The sequence below is a fragment of the Neolamprologus multifasciatus genome, chromosome 15 (assembly GCF_963576455.1).
Source record: "Neolamprologus multifasciatus chromosome 15, fNeoMul1.2, whole genome shotgun sequence".
In the NCBI taxonomy this organism is placed as follows: domain Eukaryota; kingdom Metazoa; phylum Chordata; class Actinopteri; order Cichliformes; family Cichlidae; genus Neolamprologus; species Neolamprologus multifasciatus.
The window spans coordinates 15,793,512-15,815,976 of record NC_140453.1 but is presented as its reverse complement, the minus strand read 5'-3'; the positions used below and the strand labels follow the sequence as shown (position 1 = coordinate 15,815,976).

The 22,465-nt window shown below is 39.3% G+C and overlaps 1 protein-coding gene across 1 annotated transcript in view; it reads right to left on the bottom strand.

Moving 5' to 3' along the window:
* Positions 1–22,465, bottom strand: part of rngtt (RNA guanylyltransferase and 5'-phosphatase) — a 112,741-nt gene that overhangs the window by 87,907 nt on the left and 2,369 nt on the right. The window contains exons 2-8 of the mRNA XM_085134317.1: positions 21,939–22,048; positions 21,755–21,858; positions 21,561–21,649; positions 14,206–14,281; positions 11,691–11,940; positions 6,659–6,768; positions 4,842–4,943 (exon numbers count right to left, since the gene is read on the bottom strand). Coding sequence (XP_084990443.1) covers positions 4,842–4,943; positions 6,659–6,768; positions 11,691–11,940; positions 14,206–14,281; positions 21,561–21,649; positions 21,755–21,858; positions 21,939–22,048 — 841 coding nt within the window. The remainder of the gene's footprint in view (positions 1–4,841; positions 4,944–6,658; positions 6,769–11,690; positions 11,941–14,205; positions 14,282–21,560; positions 21,650–21,754; positions 21,859–21,938; positions 22,049–22,465) is intronic.

The window sequence follows — 22,465 nt, the reverse complement described above, 5'->3', positions numbered from 1 at the left end:
ACCTGTGTGGGTGTGGACGTAGCGTAAAGGAGTTAGTAGTTTATTTTCTTACTGCCTGTAATTTATTGCAGATTACTTGTATTTACTTAATTGTTTACTAAATGTTTGAGGTGTGAAATAAACCGCAATGGAGCAAAATATGGGTGTGTGTGGTTAAAGGATGTGTTTGTGCGTGCGTGCGTGCGTGCGTGCGTGCGTGCGTGCGGGGGGCGCGAACATTTTTCTTGTCAAACAAAGGGGGGCCTAGCAAAAACAGTTTGGGATGCTGAGGACCAAAATGACCAAAGGGATTTCATACTAGTGATGTCACAGTATCAGAAATTTAGTAGTTAGTACCAATACCAGTAGAAATACTTGTGTTTTTGACACCTAGTTCATTACTTACAATTATCATCTAACATAATGCAAAATTGCATATTTAATTGTTGCAAATGAATGTGTCAACAGCAAAGCAGTTCCATAATTTACTTTGCCTTTCGTACTAACGAGTCAGAGCAAAGCTACAAGTGTGTTGCATGGAAGTCAGAATTTCCAGGTTTCCGAGTCGGAATTCAATAGTTATATCACCTCAAATCAGTGAAACAAATCTAGCTTTTCCAAATTTGCTACTGGAACGTGTTTAAATCGGGAGTGATGTCATTCCCAGCTCCAACATTTGACTTTTCCCCGTTTCAGTTCAATCTTATCCTTATAACACCGAAACACAAAAACAGTTTAGGCACTATTTTGTAAGGTGAACAACAGGAGTGGGTAAAAAAACAAAACAAAAAATATATACAGTACTGTATCACTATACTTTGTGTGACAGTATTATATCAATACAAGGACACCACATATTAATATTTTGCTAAATACATGTATCTGCCACCACCACTCTGCGGTGAAGCTTTCTGAGGTAAATGGACCAAAGCATAGTGCAGCAGGTGCACTAGCTGCCATCTTCCATTTGTATTTTTTCCTGTGCTTGTGGACCTCCTTCTGCATCTTCTCCATTTTTAGCATGTAACAGCAGACTAGATCCTTTTGTATGCTCCCTTCAGTTCCTGAAGAATTGCCATCTGGGTGCATAGGTTGCCCACAACAACTACAGTACCAATAAATAAATAAATAAAAAAGCTTATACAGTTGCATTTGAAAATTTCGAGAATTGAATGTTAATGTAAGAATAACCGCGGGACACATCCCCATTTCATACCGATGATCACCAAGGCAGGTACCACTGATCTTACAGCACATCATGGCAATTATATGACAAACAGATTAATGCTGTGTTGCACTTGAAGTGGACAGCCAAAAATGTGAGATGCCAGTTGGAATTTTCAGCTGGAGTGCTCCCACATGAGTCAGATTTGCCACTCGATTGATGGACAAGTCACAACAATCCCAGCTTTGCAATGCAAGAGTAGGATTGTTGGAATTGTAGAACTTGTAATCTGTACTCCCACTGTTGTGTATTTGTGACCACTACATATGTCACACACAAAGAAACAATGATCCTCTACTCTAAATGGAACAACTGAATGACTACACCTTACTGGAGGCAAAGCTAGGTTTTCTGACTACTGCTACTGGAACGATATTGACTCAAGCATGGTAAAGAAAAACAACAGACTCCAAGAACCAGCAAAGGAATAATAAAACATTTTCATCACTGTCATGTCTACATTAAAACTTTGCAACTTCCTTTAACTGTTCATTAGATTATTCACATATTCAACTCTTCGTCAACAAGAAGCAAAACATTTACCTCACTGCACTTGTGCAGAGAGAGGGCAAAGAAGCCAATAAACATTTACTTGTTTTTTGCCACATTTATTTTGAAGCCAGACTTGTCACATCAATTAAATTCATCAAGGACTGGGCCATGGCCCTGCTCTGCACCCTCTAGAAGACTCACAATCACAGTCCACTAATATTGTCCAGTCCAACCTACAGTCCAGATTCAATGAAGATCTACACCGTTGGAATTTAATAACACTGATTTAATAAAAAGAAGAAAAAAATCTATTTCTCACCAAACCGCCTCTCATCATCATCACTTCTTTTGTGTAAATTCAATTTCACACACAAAAGATAAACTTGTATGACACACATGGCTATTTACTGGAGAAATTAAAAAGCACGGGCACTAATAAGGAAACATGATTTTCGATTGCTTTCATCCATTCCTTGGCTTTGGACAATAAAGTAACATCAGAAAAGGCTGTCCCTCGCAAAGAGAATAAAAGCCTCTCTTTTCCAAGCGCAACTTTATTACTTGTATGTAGACCAAAGCGAAGACTGCGTTGTGAATATCCACAATGCTGCATGATCCTTTTACAAAAAACCCCATTGTTTTTGTCAGACGTACTGCATGCACCGTGTGTCAAAAAGACAACAATGATAAATAAAGAGAACTGCTGAAAAAGCAGGCTGACACTATGCTGACAACAAAGACCATCAAAGTCTACCATATCAAACCTTTTGCCGTGTAAATATGCTGTGGTTTGTATTCTGATGTTGTTCGCACACATGCGCATGCAAAACACGCACACACGCACACACAAAGCAGGATGTGAATAACAAATATGTATGTCTGTAGCCGAGTGTCAACAAGTTTCAAGAACTTGCAGGTATTCTAAAAGAAGCCAGAAAACATTTTTATTTGTATATTAATATAAGATGGGGCACATTGTTTACCACAACTCAAGAAATAGACATTAATTCATATGGCTGAAAAGTGACAACATTTTTATATCATACTTCTACACAAAACATCTCCAAGCTTCCTCTTTTACATGATGCCCCAATGGTTTGGAAAGCAATCGCAGTGAAAAAACAGTAACTGAAAGGGAGCTGAATGTATTAGGACAGGGGTGTCAAACTCAAATACACAGTGGGCCAAAATTCAAAACTGGAACAAAGTCGCGGGCTAACATTAATATTTATTGAAAGAAAAAAAAATCATCCTCCAGATATAAGAATGAATCTTTTCTTATGGACTCAAATAAGTTTTGCTGGAAAACTAAATGTGGAAAAAGCAAAGCTTAATAATAAACAATATATATATTAGCTGTATAATACCAGTAGGAACGCTCTAATGGTAATTTGGTATGGCTTCATGGGCCAAATGTAATTAGGCTGCGGGCCAAATTTGGCCCGCGGGCCAGAGTTTGACACCTATGATCTAAAAGAAGCAGTCAGCTGGATTATCTGCAGACTCTAAATGAACAAACAGCTCAGGAAAGTCGACGCTGTTAAAAATAAATAAATAAATAAATCAGGTGGTGTTGGAAATAAACTAGCAGCAAAATTTACTTTGTTTACCAATCCACTGGCCTAGAAATTTGCCATACATGGGATTAGAGCCCTCCACACTCACCCTGTGTTCCACAGTACTTACATCAACCATACAAAGCCAGATTCTGCAGTAAGACCACAGCACCGTCTGTGTAAAACTATCAACTCTAGATCACTGTGGTCACTGCTGTTTTCAGTATTTCTCAGACAAGAGTGAGCCATTTAGAACCACATGCACATGCAGATTAAGACATAATCAATTATGACAGTAACACATTATTAAAAAGGGCAAGCAATAGCAAAGTTAACCCTTAGATACTGTTCGGGTCAAATCTAACCAGTTTTGACATGAGACATTAGATCAAATGATAAACCTCATAAGAAAGCAACAGATCCTTTATGAGTAACTATACTGCTTCAAAATGGGAAATTAAATACAAGGAAGAATGATCTCATTTTAGAGTTCATGTATAGTACAAAGATCAGACAATGTACCAATTCAATATTTGTTCCATCTTTTGGTTTGTTCTTAGATTTTTGTAGCACACCTTTTATTTCACCAGTTGAAGTTTTTATCATGCACATTTCCCCAAGATGGATTTTCCCACCTTCTTTGATTATTTTAAATATTATTTCAAGCAATATGTCCTCTGGATTTAAAAATTGAAAAAGTATTTTACCATTTTTAAATGGCTGAATTTGAGGAGAAGGTGGTGCATTATATCCTCAATATATCCTGTGCTTGAGTGGTGACTCATAGCATACGGAGCCTCTATCTGCATCTGTTTTTCACAACTGAAAAAAATATCAGGTTACTTTTCAAAATCAAGTGCTGGAGGGAAATAAGGTGACAGACGAGAGCCAGAGGCAGCAGAGGAAGAGGTCAGTGTCCCTCTTCAGTCAAACGTCAGAGCAGAGCTTAACAACAATTTCGAGATGTTCTGAAAATAATGGAAGCTGATTACACACATTAGCAGGAACTTGGTCAGAGGCCAAATCTGTACTCTGCTAGTCTCTCTCTTAGGGGAAACTAAAGCACCGATATGTAAAATTCTTTAAAATGACTGCAGTCATTAAATATTCACCAGCACACTGCACATTTGCACCAGCGAGGGAAACAGGGCTTCACAGCGGACTACCAGAATACTAACACTTCTTTTTCCCTCAGCACTGGCTTTACGTAACAGAGACATAAAACAAAAGAAAAACAACAAATTCAACCTAAAATGTGACCGGACAGAAGAAGTGCCCCATGCTATCTCTTTTATATGGGGTAAGCGACTGGAGTCAGAAATCCTGTTCAGGTTATATGAAGGTAATTATGCAGGGAACATCACTGATATCAAAGAGCACTCCTGCTGATTAGCCATGTGAAATCACTGTAATTAAAACCTAATGAGAACGAGCATCCCTGATGGACAACTCTTAAGGACATAAACTTACGGTATGCCTACTGAAACAAAAGAAAACCCATTGAACTTTGAACACAATGAAGTTAGAGACACAAAGTCGCATACCTGTACTGACACATGAAGACAAGCAGTCATTTCTCATAAACTCACCGCGTGCCGTCGGCTTTCCAGCTGACTTTGTATGGATTCTGCTCGAGGAAACGCAAGTTTTGCCTGTCCATGGACACAGGCTGCGCACCAGGAAAACCAGACCTGCAAAAACAGCAACAACAACCCTTACATGTGTGCCTGATCTTGAGCCTGGCTCTAAACACAGCTTAGAAGATTTTTGGTTGGCTGTTTCGGTAAGCTTACGAAATATCATATTTATTCCATTCAGGATCTTCTATTAATGATCAGGGAGTCAAGTCTTTTCTAGCACATCCCAAAGATATTCAGTGGGGTTAAAAATTATGTCTCATGCTCTCTGAACGAGTCCTTTGCAATTTAAATCCTGACATCATCACCTTGGACTATGCCTGTGCCATCGGGAAGGGGGAAAAAAAAAAATCAGAGCAAACTTGGTGGTTCAGTATATCCAGGTAGTCAGCTGTCCTAATTTCTTTTGGGCTTAACCTCGACCTGACTAACCCCAGATCATAACACCACCATGCACAGGCTTGTATGGTAGGCACAAGACATGATGGGTGCATGTTTAAATATTTAAGCTCACTAGTAAACTGAAGCCTTTTTTGATTTAGCTTCAGTTTTGTTTTTTGTTAAGCTGCGCTGCCGTTTAGTCCCAATCCTTCTTTGCAGAATGCATGCAAAAATACTATCACATTTCTTCACTCTCAAACATAGTCATACGTTTTACTATTGGTGCTTATGATGACATGATTTCAAACTCTTAAATCCTCTCCAACCACATAATGCCTTGGAGAGTTCTTAAACCCATTTTAGTAGTTTCAGCAATATCCTTGTTGTTTTTGTTTTGTTTTGTTTTTTTGCTTGAAGCAAACCAATAATTAGACTCTTCTGAAAGGAGATATCACATGGTTGTGAAAACAATGTCTTAATACACAGTTGTTTAGAAAGTGAATCATTGCATCAGTTAGGGTTACATCACCTGTTGCCAGCCAAAACATGAATCACTGCAGGAGTCACCCAGAGGAAGCCTTTTACCTTTGCCTATTTACAGTGGTGACTTTTTTTGGCCAGGCAGTGTAGTATGCATACATATGATAGGATACCAACAGGCAGCTGGCAAACCTAATAGTTCTCTCATCAGTTCAAAGAGAACAAGCTGATAATTGCAAATACATCTGAACTATTTGAATATTCAATATATTAAAGCTGGGATGCAACACTGACATATAACCTCTGACAGAGTCAGTCAAATCTATTGTTTAACTCAAGACCATTGGAAGAGATTTTTTTAAAGAGTTTTTGAGCGCACACACACAGGTTCCCAAAAACAAATATAATCTCTGCAAAGGTAACTGGATGCATTAAAGAAACACCTCTCAGACGCTTGACTTTGTGGCTTAAGTCATAACATAGTTTATGACACCTAGTGCACTAAGAGAACAACAACTAACTTTGGCGCTACACACTGAAAAACTAAACTATAAATATGTGAGGATTTTAGTATATTAGCAAACAAAGATATAACAAAAATAATTTTAACAGCAGGCCATGGAAATTGCAGCATGGGCTGTTTTCTTGCGCTGTCACAAGCCACTGCAGTCGAGCTGATGCTCTGCAATTTCATTAAAAAAGCTGCAGCGGCATATTTCTCCAGAATAGCAACATCTATTCCTGACTTTGCCGCCTGTCAGAGAGTGTAAAGATTTTTTTCTCTGGAAAAAAAGGTGATTTAAGACAAATGAGTCACTCATAGCACAGTACAGTACACCCACACCTGTGTAAACAGACACACACACTTTCCCAGAGGAAAATAAGAAAGGTAAAAGGAAGGTTCTTACTTGTCCCACTCGGCCATCTCCTGGCACATTCTTTGGATCTCGCCTAACTTGGGTTGTATGGTGACCTGTGTGACGCCTTTCACATTGACACCTTCAAGAAATACTGCACCCTGGGAAGATAAAAGACGAAAAGCAGAAGGCTAAACTTGGAATGAATTTTAAGAAACATTTATTCCCTCCTACACAGAGAAGAAAAACACATTGAGTGCCGGTGATACTTTTCCAAACAGCTGCCTCTTTGTTTTATGAATCCCTGTGCAAGACAACAGGTACAAATATTAAAAATCCTGCTTTCACTCCTCTCTATTTTGAATGTTATTTTCACTTTAAAATCTGCAATTCCCGGTTATTTCTAGGGAACTCGTGAACAAAATGCTTGATATCACATAACCATGTGATGATGAAGGTTTGTGCTACACGCTTTAATAAATAGGAAATACTACTTAATATACTAATAAATTATAAATTATGATTTTTGTTCTGTAGTCTGACAACACAGTATCCAAGGACCTATCAAGAAACTGAAGGGTAAAAATACAAATATAAAGGAAAATATTTATTTATTAGTATTATTATTTAATGTGCACGTTTTTCACTTCAGCTCAGTTGCTCATACACAACTTTTCACCTTGTGTATGAGCTTCTCCCTGTATAAAGCTAATTACTCACCTTTAAATCTAGGAGGGACCATGTGCATTTCATATTAGGGCTACTGCACACATATATATATATATATATATATATATATATATATATATATATATATATATATATATATATATATATATATATATATATATATATATATATATATATATATATATATATATATATATATATATATATATATATATATCATCTATTCTAGACTCTTGATACGTTCACACCAGATGATCTTCCAATGGCCTTGTAAAGGTGAAGTGAATCAGAGTACAGGACATCAGAAACTAAAGTTAAATCAGCATTTTTTTGAAAAAAAAAAAAAAAAGCTTGTTTAATACAATATATAATAGTCATGTGTTAATAAGATCTTGCCTTCTTTCTCCTTTATTTTGCTTTGGTACCTCTGTGCTCTCCTCATTTCTTCTAAGGCTCTTCCAATAATAATAATGTGTGTGTTAGTCCCCATAGGCCCTATGGGGACTAACACACACATTAATTTCCCTATGGCATAGGGAAATTACTCCTCTGCATTTAACCCATTAACCCAGTGAAGCAGTGGGCAGCTACCAATGCAGCGGCCGGAGAGCAGTGTGTAGCGACAGTACCTTGCTCAGGGTAGCCGTTCAGTGGAGTCAAACCCCCGACCTTCCGATCATGGGGCAACCACTCTACCTACTGAGCTATCCCTGCCCCCCCAAAAAAATTTAACAATTAAAAGGAAGTTCTTCTATTAGGGAACACCAGTTTGCTGGGGCATTCACATAAATACTGTAAAGTCTTTACATTACAACAAGTTTCTTGAGACAACTACTTCTAGGCAGATTTCTTGTAGGACAAGTAATTTTTTCCCTTGTTGTCTCCTGACTGGCCCTGTAAGTATGATGTACCAGGCAGCTCTGCTCTCGATTGGTCAAAGTAAGCCTGTTATGGACAGATGGTTAATATGGTCCAATATTTTACCATATATATTATTTTATTTTTAGTGTCTGCCTTTTTTTCCCCCACACTGTTCCCAAAGATAACTTTCCAGATGGGTCTGTGTAAAAAACCATCTGCGCGTCAGGTTAGACAAGATGTCTCATATTTCACCCAAAAAAGTCTCTGTGAAAGTTGTTTGAATTTCTGATTGGGTAAAAGGAATTTAAAAACAGCCTTTTAAATGGTTAAAAATCCAATCAAGTCCAAAACAAACAAAAATAAGTGAAGCACATTTGAGTTGATGAAGACTTTCAATTGGACTGGACACAAAGTTAATTCCACTTCTTTCACTCATTGATTAAGTTTGAGCTACAATTGGAAAATTATTTGATTTGAGCTCATTTTTATATTTGCCAGAACAAACACTTGTTCGTTCTGGCAAAGATTTGTAGGTTTGTAACGCCCTGCTATCAGACACAAAACTTACTTTATAATACTTTATACTAGGGAGTAAGCAAACATTTTGTTTTCAAAGTTAATGTGTTAGAAGCAGGAAAAATGAGCAAGCATAAAGATTTTTCTTATGCAGATCGTGTGAGGAGTTTCTAGTCTGCAGTGGTCACTATCTATCAAAAATGCTCCAAGGAAGAAACAATGATGAGGAGGAATTAACAGTACTGAAAAAGCCAATCAAAGTAGCTGTTGGCTCCATTCACACAAAGTGTATTTACATTTCTAGCGAGGTCTAGCAAGTCAGGACATGTTGTATGGTTTCAGAAAAATTTGCCGTTATAACTTGCATATTGTGAAGATTTAAGTCTTTGAGATAAAAACGCTACAATAATACAGAGAAAACCCCAACAATCAAATCGCCTCGCCTTTGCGCAAGCACTTTGGCGACAGTGGGAAGGAAAAACTCTCTTTTAACAGGAAGAAACCTCCATTAGCACCAGGCTCAGAGGCATTAGTCCGCCGCAACTGGTTGGAAGCGTTAAGAAGTTGTCAAAATACAGTGGTAAAAAAAAAATGTAGTAAAAACAATCAGACTGTAATGCAAAAACTGTGTAGTAATATGTAAAAGAAACAAAATCATGACTTTTGTTTGACTTTTTAATTTTACCAACAGCAGTAGATTGTTTTTGATCCAAACTGGTCCAAAGGATCACCTCAATATCTCGTCCAACGAATAGAGAAGTAAGTAGCAACTATACATAGATTAATTTATTCTGTCATATCATTGATTGTAGCATTGATCATTTGTTCCTGCCACTGTGGTCATTTTATGATGTCTGCCTGGCTGTGAGATATTAAATGACTTGTGCTTTGGGAGACTTTGGACAGCTGGCCAGAGACAACACGGCATTTAATAACACATTACACTTTAACAATAGTCTTTAACAATATCAACAACTACGCCCTGCCCGTGATCAGGTACCCTGCTGGGGTAATAGGCTGGCCAAAGGAGGAGATAGAAGCCACTGACATCAAGACAAGAAAGCTCCTTACCATGCATGGTGGGTTTCATCTGTGCCGAGTATAACCTGGAAGTCCCGGGGTCAAAATGGGAGATGCCCCCAAGGGTGATGGAGAATGACCGAGCTAAGATAATGTGGGACTTCCAGATACAGTCGGACAAAATGGTGGTGGCTAACCAACCGGACATAGTGGTGCTAGACAAACATGAGAAGATGGCCGTAGTGATCAATGTAGCAGTTCCGAATGACAGCAACATCAGGAAGAAGGAACACGAGAAGCTCGAGAAATACCAAGGGCTCAGAGAAGAGCTCGAGAAGATGTGGAGGGTGAAGGTGACGGTGGTCCCAGTGGCAATCTGAGCACTAGGTGCGGTGACTCCCAAACTAGGCGAGTGGCTCCAGCAAATCCCAGGAACAACAGCGGAGATCTCTGTCCAGAAGAGCGCAGTCCTAGGAACAGCTAAGATACTGCGCAGGACCCTCAAGCTCCCAGGCCTCTAGTAGAGGACCCGAGCTTGAAGGATTGACCGCCCACAGGGGCGAGTGGGGATTTTTTTTTTTTTTTTTATATATGTGTAATTATGTTTCCTCTGAAAGTTGATATATTTTAACAGTAATTACCTGCCTTCCCTTAAGGAAGTATTTTCTCTAATTTAAGATCAGGTATATATCCATGCTACTTCTTAAGTGCATAGGAGACAGAAATCTAATTTATCCTTCTCCTTACAGGTCTTTGACCTAAGTGAGGAAACTTTACTAACATCTGGAGACTGTAGGTCTTGTTCTGCTCTGCACCCACAGTGAATCTGGCATTGAGGCACATGAATAGATTCTCCACCTGCCTCAGGTTCTGCTTGGGATAACGTTCTGGCTTGCAGAACAGAACTCCTGTTTCCAGCGGCACTCCCAAGACAGTGCAGTTGGACGTGTCCAACCGTGGGAAGAGATCCTCTCTGAATCTCCGAGGAAGAAGCTGAATAATCATCAAGAACCAAAACAACAACTAAATGACCAGTGAGCCATCTGGTAAAGAAAAAGCAAGACAGATACGACCAGGGCCAGCAAGGAAACAGCAAATGATTTTTCAAACATAGGAATGTCGGTGTGAGGGGTGCGGTTCTTCTGGAAAACTGACTCTGGATTATGTGTCTCTATAAAAACATGCCAAAATGAGTCACCAAATATCCTCAAGTGGCTCACCCATTAAAATCGACATATAGAGAAACTGTGGAAATGTTTTATCCTTCGAAATATCTTCCTGATCATGATAGGTACATAGCCGCCGACTAGTCTGACTGCGAAGCCGGCCACTCAACCAAGAGACAGTATACTGTTCCTCCTCTCTCCTCTGGACCTCGCCTGTGCTGTATCATATTCTCAAATATTAGATTTGGCCCCATTCAGGTTGTCAGTGAGCTCTGTGTGCAATAAAAGTAATAAACAGATGTTCTGCTGTTGTAATCTGAACAAATGTTTCACAACAATAAATATGTTTTTAATACTTTTCCACCATACAAGTGCCGCTTCTATCTTTTCATTGCCTCTACACTGGCTGCTACTCGTGTTGTTGCACCATTTAGATTTAGGCGTCTTATACAGTCACTTCCTTGAAGTACTCTGAAGCATTAGATCAATGTAAACAGAAGGAAAAACTGATTATAAGCAAGCGGAGATGATTCGAGGTTTCTAATTTCTCAGAATGGCACTGATGAATACTATACATAAACACTGGCAGGCAGCTTTTATCTAATCAAAATTACACCTCTGTCAGCAGCTGAGAAAATGGAAAGTGTAATTTTCTCTAAATTTAAGCATCAGATTTATTGGATTCAGCAACAGACTTACAGGATTATTATATACTTGTGCCTCTTAAAAGGGAGGCCTCCCCGTAGACCCAAAAATCACCCAGTCACGCAGCAAAGGGATCAACATATTTTCTACTTAAGAGTCCATTTCCTGGAACACAGAGGCCTTACCAGTTTTATCTTCTCTTTCTTCCGCTTGCCGGGCGCCGACCCAGAGGAGCTGGGGCCCGACTCCTGGCCAACCGCGTTGCCGTCGTCGTCCACATCCCCATCATCATCGTCAAAGCACCATTCTGGCAGCTCGGGGGCAGGTGGTGCGCCCTCCCCGTCACCATAGCGACGGAAAAGCTCTTTGAGGTAGTCTCCCTTGTAGATCCCCGGGGCCCGAGCCTGGGCAAAAGCAGCCACCGCTGCCTCGATGCTGATAAGAACGAATAACAGAGACAGGACGTCTTTTTAAAAAAAACCTTCAGACTAGTTTCAAGTTGACCAAACAATCATGAAAGTGGGTGAAAGATATGGGTATATAGATGATTTTCTGTACAATAAGTGGACCTTTTACATGGTGTAGAGGCACTATCTTTATACCAAGGTGTCTAAAGCAGAAGCTCCCATGAAACCAAAGGGAAACACAAAAAGAATGAAATATTTAATTTGCTTTATTTTCCTTAATGTTATGATCATTTAGTTTCTCTTAACTTCTATCTACAACTAGACTTCAGTATGTGTGAGAGAGGGGTGGAGTAGAACAAGCATAAAAGAGAAGATAGTGAGCTGACTTTAACCAAGAACAAATGTTTCTAAACGAGTGTCTAAAACCCATGATGGAGGGACGCCAGCCAGCTGCCTTGACTCGAACAGCAGCAGCAGCTGAACCACACAAAAAAAAACGGAGGCCACATCGTTTCAAAGGCAGGGATGGAGGAACACTTAAAGACAACAGTCACATTTACAGAATAATACAAGCTAGAAATAATTTAATGCAATAGGGAGAAAAAAAAAGCTGTATAGGAGATTTTTGCTACCACTGTAAATGAAATGTCAAACCGCATTTGCAATAAGTCGAGGCAAAAACAGAAAATACACTTTTCTTGAAGTAAACATGTTTGTAAGCTCCAAACTTTGGCCTGTTTCAACAAAATATATTCAATCGTTTCAAGTTTGAAACACCTTTCAACACAGAAAGTGCAGTTTGATTGTTAAACACTTCTACACGTGGGCTTTAATGACTATAGTCATTAAAAGCCCCTTAGTTTAAACTGTTATTAGGCGTATAAAAACTCGTGCTCACCTTGTCTTCACTTAAAACCATCAAAAATCTAAAAAGCATAAAGATATTTTTTTACAAAAGTTTCTTACTTGCAGTTGAAAACTAGGGAAGCAAATATTCTAATGATCAAATTGTACTTGAATCCACTTTACAGGAGCATTTGCTGGTTCTAAAAAGGGGAGCTTAATCTATCTGATTCCAATATTAAAGCTGTTACATTTGTCTGAAAATATGCACACGTGACACAGTTAAATGTGAAATTTATTGAAGCAAATAATTTATTGAAACACAATAAAGCAGGCTGTGTCATGCTTGGATTTGACAAAAACATCCATCTGTATATTACTGTATACTAGTATTCTATTGCACATATTGTATATCTTATTCCTCTGTCTCTCTTGCTGCATTGAGCATGTGTATGACAAAAGAATTTCCCTCGGGATAAATAAAGTTCTTCTTATCTTATTCAATGCAGAAGCTTCAAATAGCTGAAAATTAAGCAGGTCTGATTCTGACCTGTGTGCCTAGACGGGAGGTTGAGGGACTGCATGCCAACTATTCTGACTAAAGGTGAAGGAGAGGCTTTTAACCTTTTTCTTGTATGCTCAAGAACTGCCAAATTGTCTGTTCTCAAGAACAATCTCTGCTAGGAATAAAAATTTTAAGGTGACTGTGGAGAAACTCAGAACTAAAACCTGCTTTTACAAGAAATAAAACTGCATTATTTACCAGACAGTAGACATTCCTTCATAAAGTTATTATGTGCATTTAATCACAGAATAAGCATGCTAATACTGTACCATTTACTGTGCACTAAATATGCCATTTTCCCTTCGGATATAGTAATTTTTTCCCAGAGGAAAAAATAAATAAATTTGAAGCCATTTAACATTACGTGTGGTAATACGCATTAAAAAGGCCCATTGTTGTTACTTATCTCCCAACACGTAATAGTGGATGACAGCTGTAAATGTTCTCAGGATATTCATTTCACAGGAAGTAGTGGGCGGTGGGAGGGTGTTTATCCAGCCTCCATGTCTGCAGCTTCCAGGGATTCTGCTATCACAGACTGCTGCTCCACCTCTAACAAAAGATGCAGCCTCACCCCTCCTGCTCAGCTGCTCTAAATTATTTATCTCGGCTGCTCGGTCACTCAAAACCAGCCAGCCTCTTTGTAAAGCTTTATTTAGGCTGGTAGTGACAGAGTAACCTCTCTTGCAGTCACACACATGCTGAGAAGAAGATGGGAATATCAGCTTAAAAAATAAAAAAATACTGATACGGCTGGGAGAGTGAAACCAGAGTAACACTGGTGGGAGCTCCGTGTTGTAGGGTTTGTGTTGTCATGCAAGACGACTGAAGATTGTGAGACTGCCCTCCCAGCAGTGCAAGTGATTGAAGCGTGTCAGCCCTTACCTCCAGTCCATCTTCTCCACCAGGTACGCACATATCAGAAAGCCTGTCCGGTTGAAGCCATGCGTGCAGTGAACACCTTCAGGAGAGAGAAAGAAAAAAGAAATATGCAAACCTTTCAGAAAACTCCACCTCAAGTTTACACAATATATTGTTTTGTTGTTTTTCTGTCCCTATTGTTTTCACATAAATAATAGATTTACATTTATTTTTTAACAATGAATAGTGTTCTTATTTCCATTTCACGCAGCTTGCCAATTTTTTGGATGTGTGTGCCGTCACCTCAATTTACGCTCAATCAATTCAACGTGGCAATTATGAACGAGACCCCCTTATTTTAACAAACAAGCCATTGGGCACAATTTCATCCAATGTAACATCTTTCACATCAATAAACCCAGCTCGCCTTTGAGATATACCGCGGCTGACTGGATGTTTTGAGGAGGGGCATCAAGTCACACACAAAGGACTCACAGGCAGATCCTTTTCTCCTTAGAGGGGGGTCCTGCCTTTATACCTACATCAAAAAAATCTGACACCAGCCACCAGCCAGCCATTGCACGCACAGAAAAGACCCAGGGAATTGATGAAACATCCAAGGAATGGAAAGAGCATGAGAAAAAATAAACAAGGAGAGAAAATTCTGCTCTTTCAGAAGAAAAGATTCTGGAAAGGAAACCCTCCACAAAAGCACTCTGAAGATTGCAGTCATATCTGACAAGAACCCTCCTAATTTGCGACAAACTGACATTTATTCAGACAAGATCCCTTCAGCAGGTGCACAGCAGGATTAAAATTTTTTTTTAAAAATACATATAAAATGAAACCTTCTGACTCGCATGTCTCCCAATATATTAGGATGTTTGCCTGGCAACAGCAGCGATAAAGAAATCACATTTAACAGACCAATTGTCTAATTTGGACGTGTGTACTGTGGAGAAAACAAAGCCTAATCACCAGCTGGCTAAAGGCAGGAGATTGCTGGGATGACATTCACACATTCTGCTCTGATGTTTGAGCAGTCTGATTTAAAAGTCGGGCAGCAGTTACAAGTTAAGAGCAAATCTGGACAGGATGAGGTGTAAGAGAGCACCCTGCTGTCAGTAGCATAAAAGTGCAGCGGCATTACCCCGTCTTCGGCCGGTAAGGACCCCCTAGGCCAGACGTTCCCAAAGTGTGGGGCCCGCCCCCTAGGGGGGGCGCAGAGCCATTGCAGGGGGGGCGCGGCATGAAAAGAGGAAAAAAAAAAAAACAAGGCTTGGACACTGCTAGCACGGGGCGCCCACACAAACGCAAAGCAGGAGATGAAGCATCGCTGAATATGTTTCCAAACCAACTTCATTCTAAGCCAAAGACTAGAAAATATGGTGAAGCAAATCTTCCCTTTGGTTTCACCTGCACAAGTGCCAAGGTAGGTCTCCCTGCAGGATTGGTTTTCCCTTAGTTGGGAGCAGCGCTGGGCTGTTTAAATCACGGACAAACAGGATCCCACATTCTTGATTTTTAGTTCACAAACACTTGTTGTAATGACTAACTACTCCTGACATGTTGGAGATGTTAGCTCTTTATACAGTAAAGTTACAGCGGGATACAAATAACATCAGGCTGATCCTGCAGCGATTTGTTCCCCGGTTCAAATCACGGACAAACAGCGTCCAACAGTTGTTTATGTTTTTGAACCCATTTTGCACAGGGATTTTTTGAAAAATGTATTGATGCAATGTTGAATATTATTACACAGAAAAAAACAACTACATGTAAAATAATTACACCGTGATGCCTCTGCCTTTGTAAATGGAGGGACAGTAACTGCATGTAAAACAGGCAGACAGTCAGATTAACAGTATTTCGTCTCTATCTGCCATTCTGCAATTCATCTCATGTAAACAATAACGTGCACACAGCGTGACGTGAAAAAAGGCACATACCTTTGACGTTGCATGAGGAACTCTGTATTCCTCTTCCAGTAAACGCAAAAAAGGAGTTTTAAAAAATCTCAGTTTTCGGTGATTCGAAACACCATTTACGTGTGGACGAAACAGCTGCGTTTTCAAAAATACCCGTGTAGGTGTGGACGTAGCATAAAAGAGTTAGTAGTTTATTTTCTTACTACCTGTAATTTATTGCAGATTACTTGTATTTGCTTAATTGTTTACTAAATGTTTGAGGTGAGAAATAAACCGCAATGGAGCAAAATATGGGTGTGTGTGGTTGGAGGAGGTGTTCGTGCGTGCGCGCGCGAGGGGGGGCGCGAACATTTTTCTTGTAAAACAAGGGGGGCCCAGCAAAAAAAGTTTGGGAACCACTGCCCTAGGCTAACCTTCAGGCAAAGGACATTACAGACCAATACCACTACAATAGCTGGAGATAACTTTTTTTTTTTTTTTAATTCCCCACTAAAAAACATTTACATGACAATTGAGGATATCATGTGTGCCACTAGAACACTCCAAAGACTTCAAATAAAGCAATAGGCAAACTATTTTTTATGTAAATGTAAAATGCAGCAAGGTGTTTCGGCACAACTAAACACAGGCCTGATACCGATATGCATGCACTAAGCCATTATCAGCCAGTATCAGTGTAAGCCTAATTTAAAGGCAAAGCAAGGTGCTCCTTTCGTGTGCATGTGTTTAAGCCTATCCATTAACTATGTCTATACTCAGCTTGTAACTAAACCCATAATAACTTAATTTGTCACAACCTGCATTAGAAATTAGAATAGCTTGTTTCGAGCTCATAATAACAAGCTGAAGAGCTACAGAGAAAAAAATAATAATCTAGTTTGAGAAAAAAAAAAAGGAGGGGGGACAGTGGAAATAACCTTCCCACACACCAGCATCTACATTGCTCCCTTTTAGATCAAATCTATTTAGCCAAGGTGCTCATTGATATTCCTTCACCTATAAATCACCTACACAGTGTTCACTGGGAGATGAGTGTTGTTTGCGATATGCAACTCCTCCACAAACTGACAAAATAGTGACTTGCACAGGACTGCATATTTTAAAAATGTACAAAGACACTCCGTGTGAGGTCTGAACATGGTGCTACTGTGCAGACATCAGAAGAGCACTAGTTGTACTGGGAAGCTGTTTGATATTTGACATGAGTGTACGAACGTGTTTGCTGAAATTTTAAACAGTGAAAATATATTCTGACAAGACCTCGCTCCAATTTGCGTTTAACCAATCCTGGAGTAAGGCTGCCCTCTGCTGGACACAAAAGCTAACATTACCAATCAACCAATCACACAACACCAATTCAATTAATTTAATGTATGTAATGATCAAGATGAGTCATTGAAGCCTAAACTGAGCTGAAGAAAGATGATTCTAGTGAATTTGAACATGGCGTGGCTGGTGGTGCCTGACGGGCTACTTTGAGTATTTCAGAAACTGCTTATCTAGGGGAATTTCCCCGTCCAGCTGTCTTTAGAGTTTATGGTCTGAAACAGATCAACTATGCTGTCAGCAGCAGCTCACTGGCCAAAATGCCTTGTTATGTCAGAGGATAGTGCTTCAAGCTAATGTGAAGGCAACAGTAGCTCAAATAACCACTAACTATGCATGCAAAAGAACATCTCTGAACACACAACATTGCAAACACCAAAGCAACTGAAAACCTCGCACAGCTTAACACCAACGATGCACCTGAGTATTGTAACTATAGTGTACTCATCTTCTGACGGCTGCTTCCAATAATAATAATAACAATAATAATAATAATAATATGCCACGTCATAAAGCTCAAATCCTTTGGAAGTTCAAAAATTTAACTGTACTCAAAAGCCCTCCACAGTCACCAGATATCGATCCAATTGAGCACCTTTGGGATGTGGTGGAACGGGAGATTTGCATCAGTGATGCAGTCCAAAATTTTCCAGCAGCTGTGTAATGCTAACATTTTAACTTGGACCAAAAAAAAGAAAGAAAAAGGAATCAACTAAAAAAGGCAATTCAGAAGGCAAAAAAGGGGATCTAACCCAGTACTACCAATAATAATAATAATAATAATAATAATAATAATAATATGCCATACCAAGGTATGCCTAATATAGTGATCATTTAGTGCAAAGGCATTTCTTCCAAAAGCAAACTTTTCTATTGAGAGTATGCGTATGAATTTAGAAGCTGCAACACGATACAGATCTTCATTCTCTTCCTAAGCCTAGGCATCAGCATAATGATCAACCACGCTTATATCAGAGAATCAAAGCAAAAACAGCAGTTTCTTTGAAGTTTACAACCCACAAGCCACAAATAAAATAATTTTTAAGTAACAATAAACAAGATTGAAAGTACATACGCAAAAATATTATCAATGTTAAAATATAAGAGCTAGAAATTATAAATAACAGTGTTCTGTAATGTACGAGTAAACTATGTTGATGTCTACTTTTAAGGGGTGTAGCAAGGTTTTTGCAGTAGTATTATAATGACATAGCACTAAACTCTTAAAAAAACACTTACAAGGACACAGTGACACTTTATTCTTTACTGCAAAATAAAAGTGGCAGTGTAAATGAAGCAGGAGGTCTCTATGTACTTTAAGTGTGGGTTTTTGAAATGATGTTCAGGCATTAAGATTCATACTGACTGGGATAAGTCATAGCCAGAATTTGATTACTGCTGAAGCAAAGCTGTTACAACTGTCTGACTAAATTACACACAGTGCAAACTCATTTACAGCACCAGATGTTTTTACACTTAAAGTCTATTTCTGTCTCATTTCATATCCTTCTGTGTACAGAGGTGATAAACACAGTACTTAATGGGTTCCAGTCACACTGGCACATCTGATATCTTAAGAAATGAAAAACATAGACACACTCAGAGGCTTCTCTTGGCCAAACACTCAGCTTCTGGTATCATTTTAGTCAGAGAGAAAATACTGTTAAACCTGAATAATTTTCCACAAATAAGTAAACAGTAGTGGTGCAACGGATCACGGTTGATCCGTAATCCAAACCGATCCCACTCCACGGTTCGGCACGCACGTGATCCGAAGATTCGAAAAAGAAGAAAAAAGTTTGTGTATGGTGCGCGTGGTCAGTCTGTCAAGCGATAGCTATGGTCAGCGCTAGCGGTCCAAGTGGAGGAGCAGAGGAGTTTGCGGTATTTAAGCAGCCCTTTGCTGCCCAATCCGACTGGGCTAAAGCTATTACAAAAGCTATTGGGGTGTTTAGCTGCAGACAGGAGGCCGAATTCTGTTGTGCAAAACAAGGGGTTTAAACTAGTCAACGCGTTAGTTGACGCATTGGCGCCGTGCAGCCCCACGCACGGGGCGATCCGCGTTAACTAGCTAACAGAGATTTGCCGCGTTAATGCAGTTATGGCATTAACATCATTTTAACGAGATTTACGGGGCAGCACTAGTTTAAGCACTAGTTTAAACTATGATGAAGGCGCTTGAGCCACGCTATGACATCCCGTCGCGCATCGACTTTAGTGACAAGATCGCTCCAAGCATGTATGAACAGGACAAGTTTAAAGTTATGGCTGAGCTGTCCCAGGCATCTTCTGTTGCCCTAACTAAAAATGGGTGGACCTCCAGAGCAACGGAAAGCTACGTGACCGTGACCGCTCATTATATCACAGCAGAGTGGTAGACAGAAAGCTCTGTACTGCCCTATATTGCAACTTAATTTGTTTTTATATAATTGCGTGGAATAAGTCTTGAGTTGAATATTTTTTTATTAGGAAAAAAAAATACTTAAGTAAATGACGAGTTAAATTTTTGTCTTCTTTTTTTTCCTGCTAATCCGAAAATTGATCCGATCCGTGACGAAAAAAAAAAACATGATCCAATCCGAACCGTGAGACTTTTGATCCGTTGCACCACTAGTAAACAGGATCCAACATTATAATATATGAAAAATGTAAAGTGACACAACAAATAAAGTAACCAGGGATACTATGTGCAAAGTGTTTAAAGATAGTGTGCTAAAGAGTTGGTTAGGTTTTTATAATATGCATCTGTTAGTTTCCCGTAGGGTTGGTCGATTGGACGAATATATCGACTATCGACGATAGGTTGAGCCTATGGTCAATAGTTTTTACAAGGGCGATTTATTTATTTATTTGCCCATGAGTAAGTTTGCCAATGGGACCCTCTTTCATCGGCGAGCAAATGTACCCTCCTCAGAATGCGCCCAAATGCTTGTTGATGGAGCTGCAGAAGCTGGTGATAGCCCAACCCTAGTTTCCCAGGCACAAAAGAGCAAATAGATATCGGGGAAAGCAAAGCAAATGAACCCTGGCATTCTCATTAGCTACCTCCTATATTGTTACTTTGCTGTCGGCAATGATCAGTACAACTTTTACTCTTCCTGTTACAATAGCAAGCTTTGGGAGGTATACCTTCTGCTGGTGGACCTTAGATTCAAAAGTGCACCTAGTCTGTCAATTAGATTGGTGAAATCCACATGATGAAATACTCACTAGAGCAGGGCGATATTACCAAAAATATTTATCACGATATACATTTGAAAATTTGCGATAACGATATAACTGACGATATAGACAAAATGCTTTACAACTCCACAACTTTATTAGTGCAAAAAACCCCATCAATGTATTTTCACTTAAACAAGCAGCTGTTTTTTATGTGCATTAAAGTTATATAAAAACGTAACAGTGCAAATTCCTTGCAGACAGTTTAACCAAAAGGCATTTCCAGTGGAAATTGGCCAACATGTCCTCAGCATAATCATGTGTAATATCCACAAAACTTAAAAAGAGGTTATACACACACAATACGGTAATATTATGTTGAAGCACAGTACGTATCACTCCGCGAGGCTCCTGCCTACGATAGCCGTAATGCTCCGACAATCCATCAAGCAGTGTGGGTTCATAGCTTAGCAAAGTCGTACTAAAACATTTGACAGATTTTCGAGCACCATGTACATAAAATCATTCCGAGGTCAGTAAACACAACCAGAATTCAAACATAAGGCACACGGGATTATAAGGGACACTGTCGATTTTCAGAAAATCAAAGGATTGATTTTAAGTGTGCCGTATTTTCCAAACAACACGGTAATAACGATGGCCCGCTAGCATGCTCTACTAAAAATAGTGCTTTGTTGTGGATCTGACGGACGAAAGCTAAACCAGTTCCACACCACTGAAGTTGCAGCATTTTTACAAACCAATTCTGGTTCATCTGTTTCATTTAACGATCCACTTTCGCTCTTCTCATTCTGCGTTGCCGCCATGTGCGTATGTAAACAAAGGCACTGCGCATGCGCGTTTTACCCATATTCTATCGCGATATTTCATTTTCCTATCGTTGCCCAAAATTACACCGGTATTACCGTGAACGGTATGATATAGCCCAGCCCTAATACTCACCTATCAAATCTGTGGGATTCTTCTCATTGAAGTGTTCACAGAGCCTGATGAACATCTCAGTGGTCTCTTCTGAAGGACACTCCCCATGGCTAAAAAGGTACAGGATGACATTAGTATTCAACACATTAACATCCACAGTTCTGCAAAATGATGAATTTGGACAGTTAGTTTGTGACAATGCTTTTTAATCTTACCCCTTACACTGAAGCTTCATATATTTTATCCCTTCTTTTTCAATTTCACTGCGGTCATAAAAGCGAGTCGTGTTCGTCAAGTCTACGAGCAAACCCATTTTCACCTGAGGAGGAGAGAAATGGGCACTGTGAGGAAGGTTTTCTGTGCCACTTTAATATTTCTGTCCTTGCTGAGGGTACTTACCTTTAGACTCTTTAAATAGTTGGACAGCATGCTCGGATTAAACCTGTTCTCCTCTGCAACTTGGTCATCATATCTGGGACCTAACATCGTTTTCATTGGCAGGAATTTCTCTAAGAAGAAGAAATATAATGAATGAAACAAAAATCCTGCAGTATTCTAGTATTAAAACTCTTCTTATAAACTAATCTTGTGTGAGCAGGGACAGCAGCTTTGTCCCTAATTTAATGACTAGTTTTTAGGGTTACGTCTAAGAGTCTAACTTCATACCAAGTCAAATCTACAAATTCAGATAAATCAATAAAAAACATAAATAAATAAATCAAATCACTGACTAAGTATTTGTCAAGGTCACATTCAATTAAGCATTAGACAGCACCCCAAGTGCATTTGTTTTGTAAAGAACTCTGTTAATAGCCAATAAAACTGTGGATCCATTTGTGTAAACTACACTGAATTTCTTAGAATAAAAGCCTGCATTCAAAAGTGCCACCAACTCCAGCTGTGCCTTCAAACAGAGCATCTGTGTA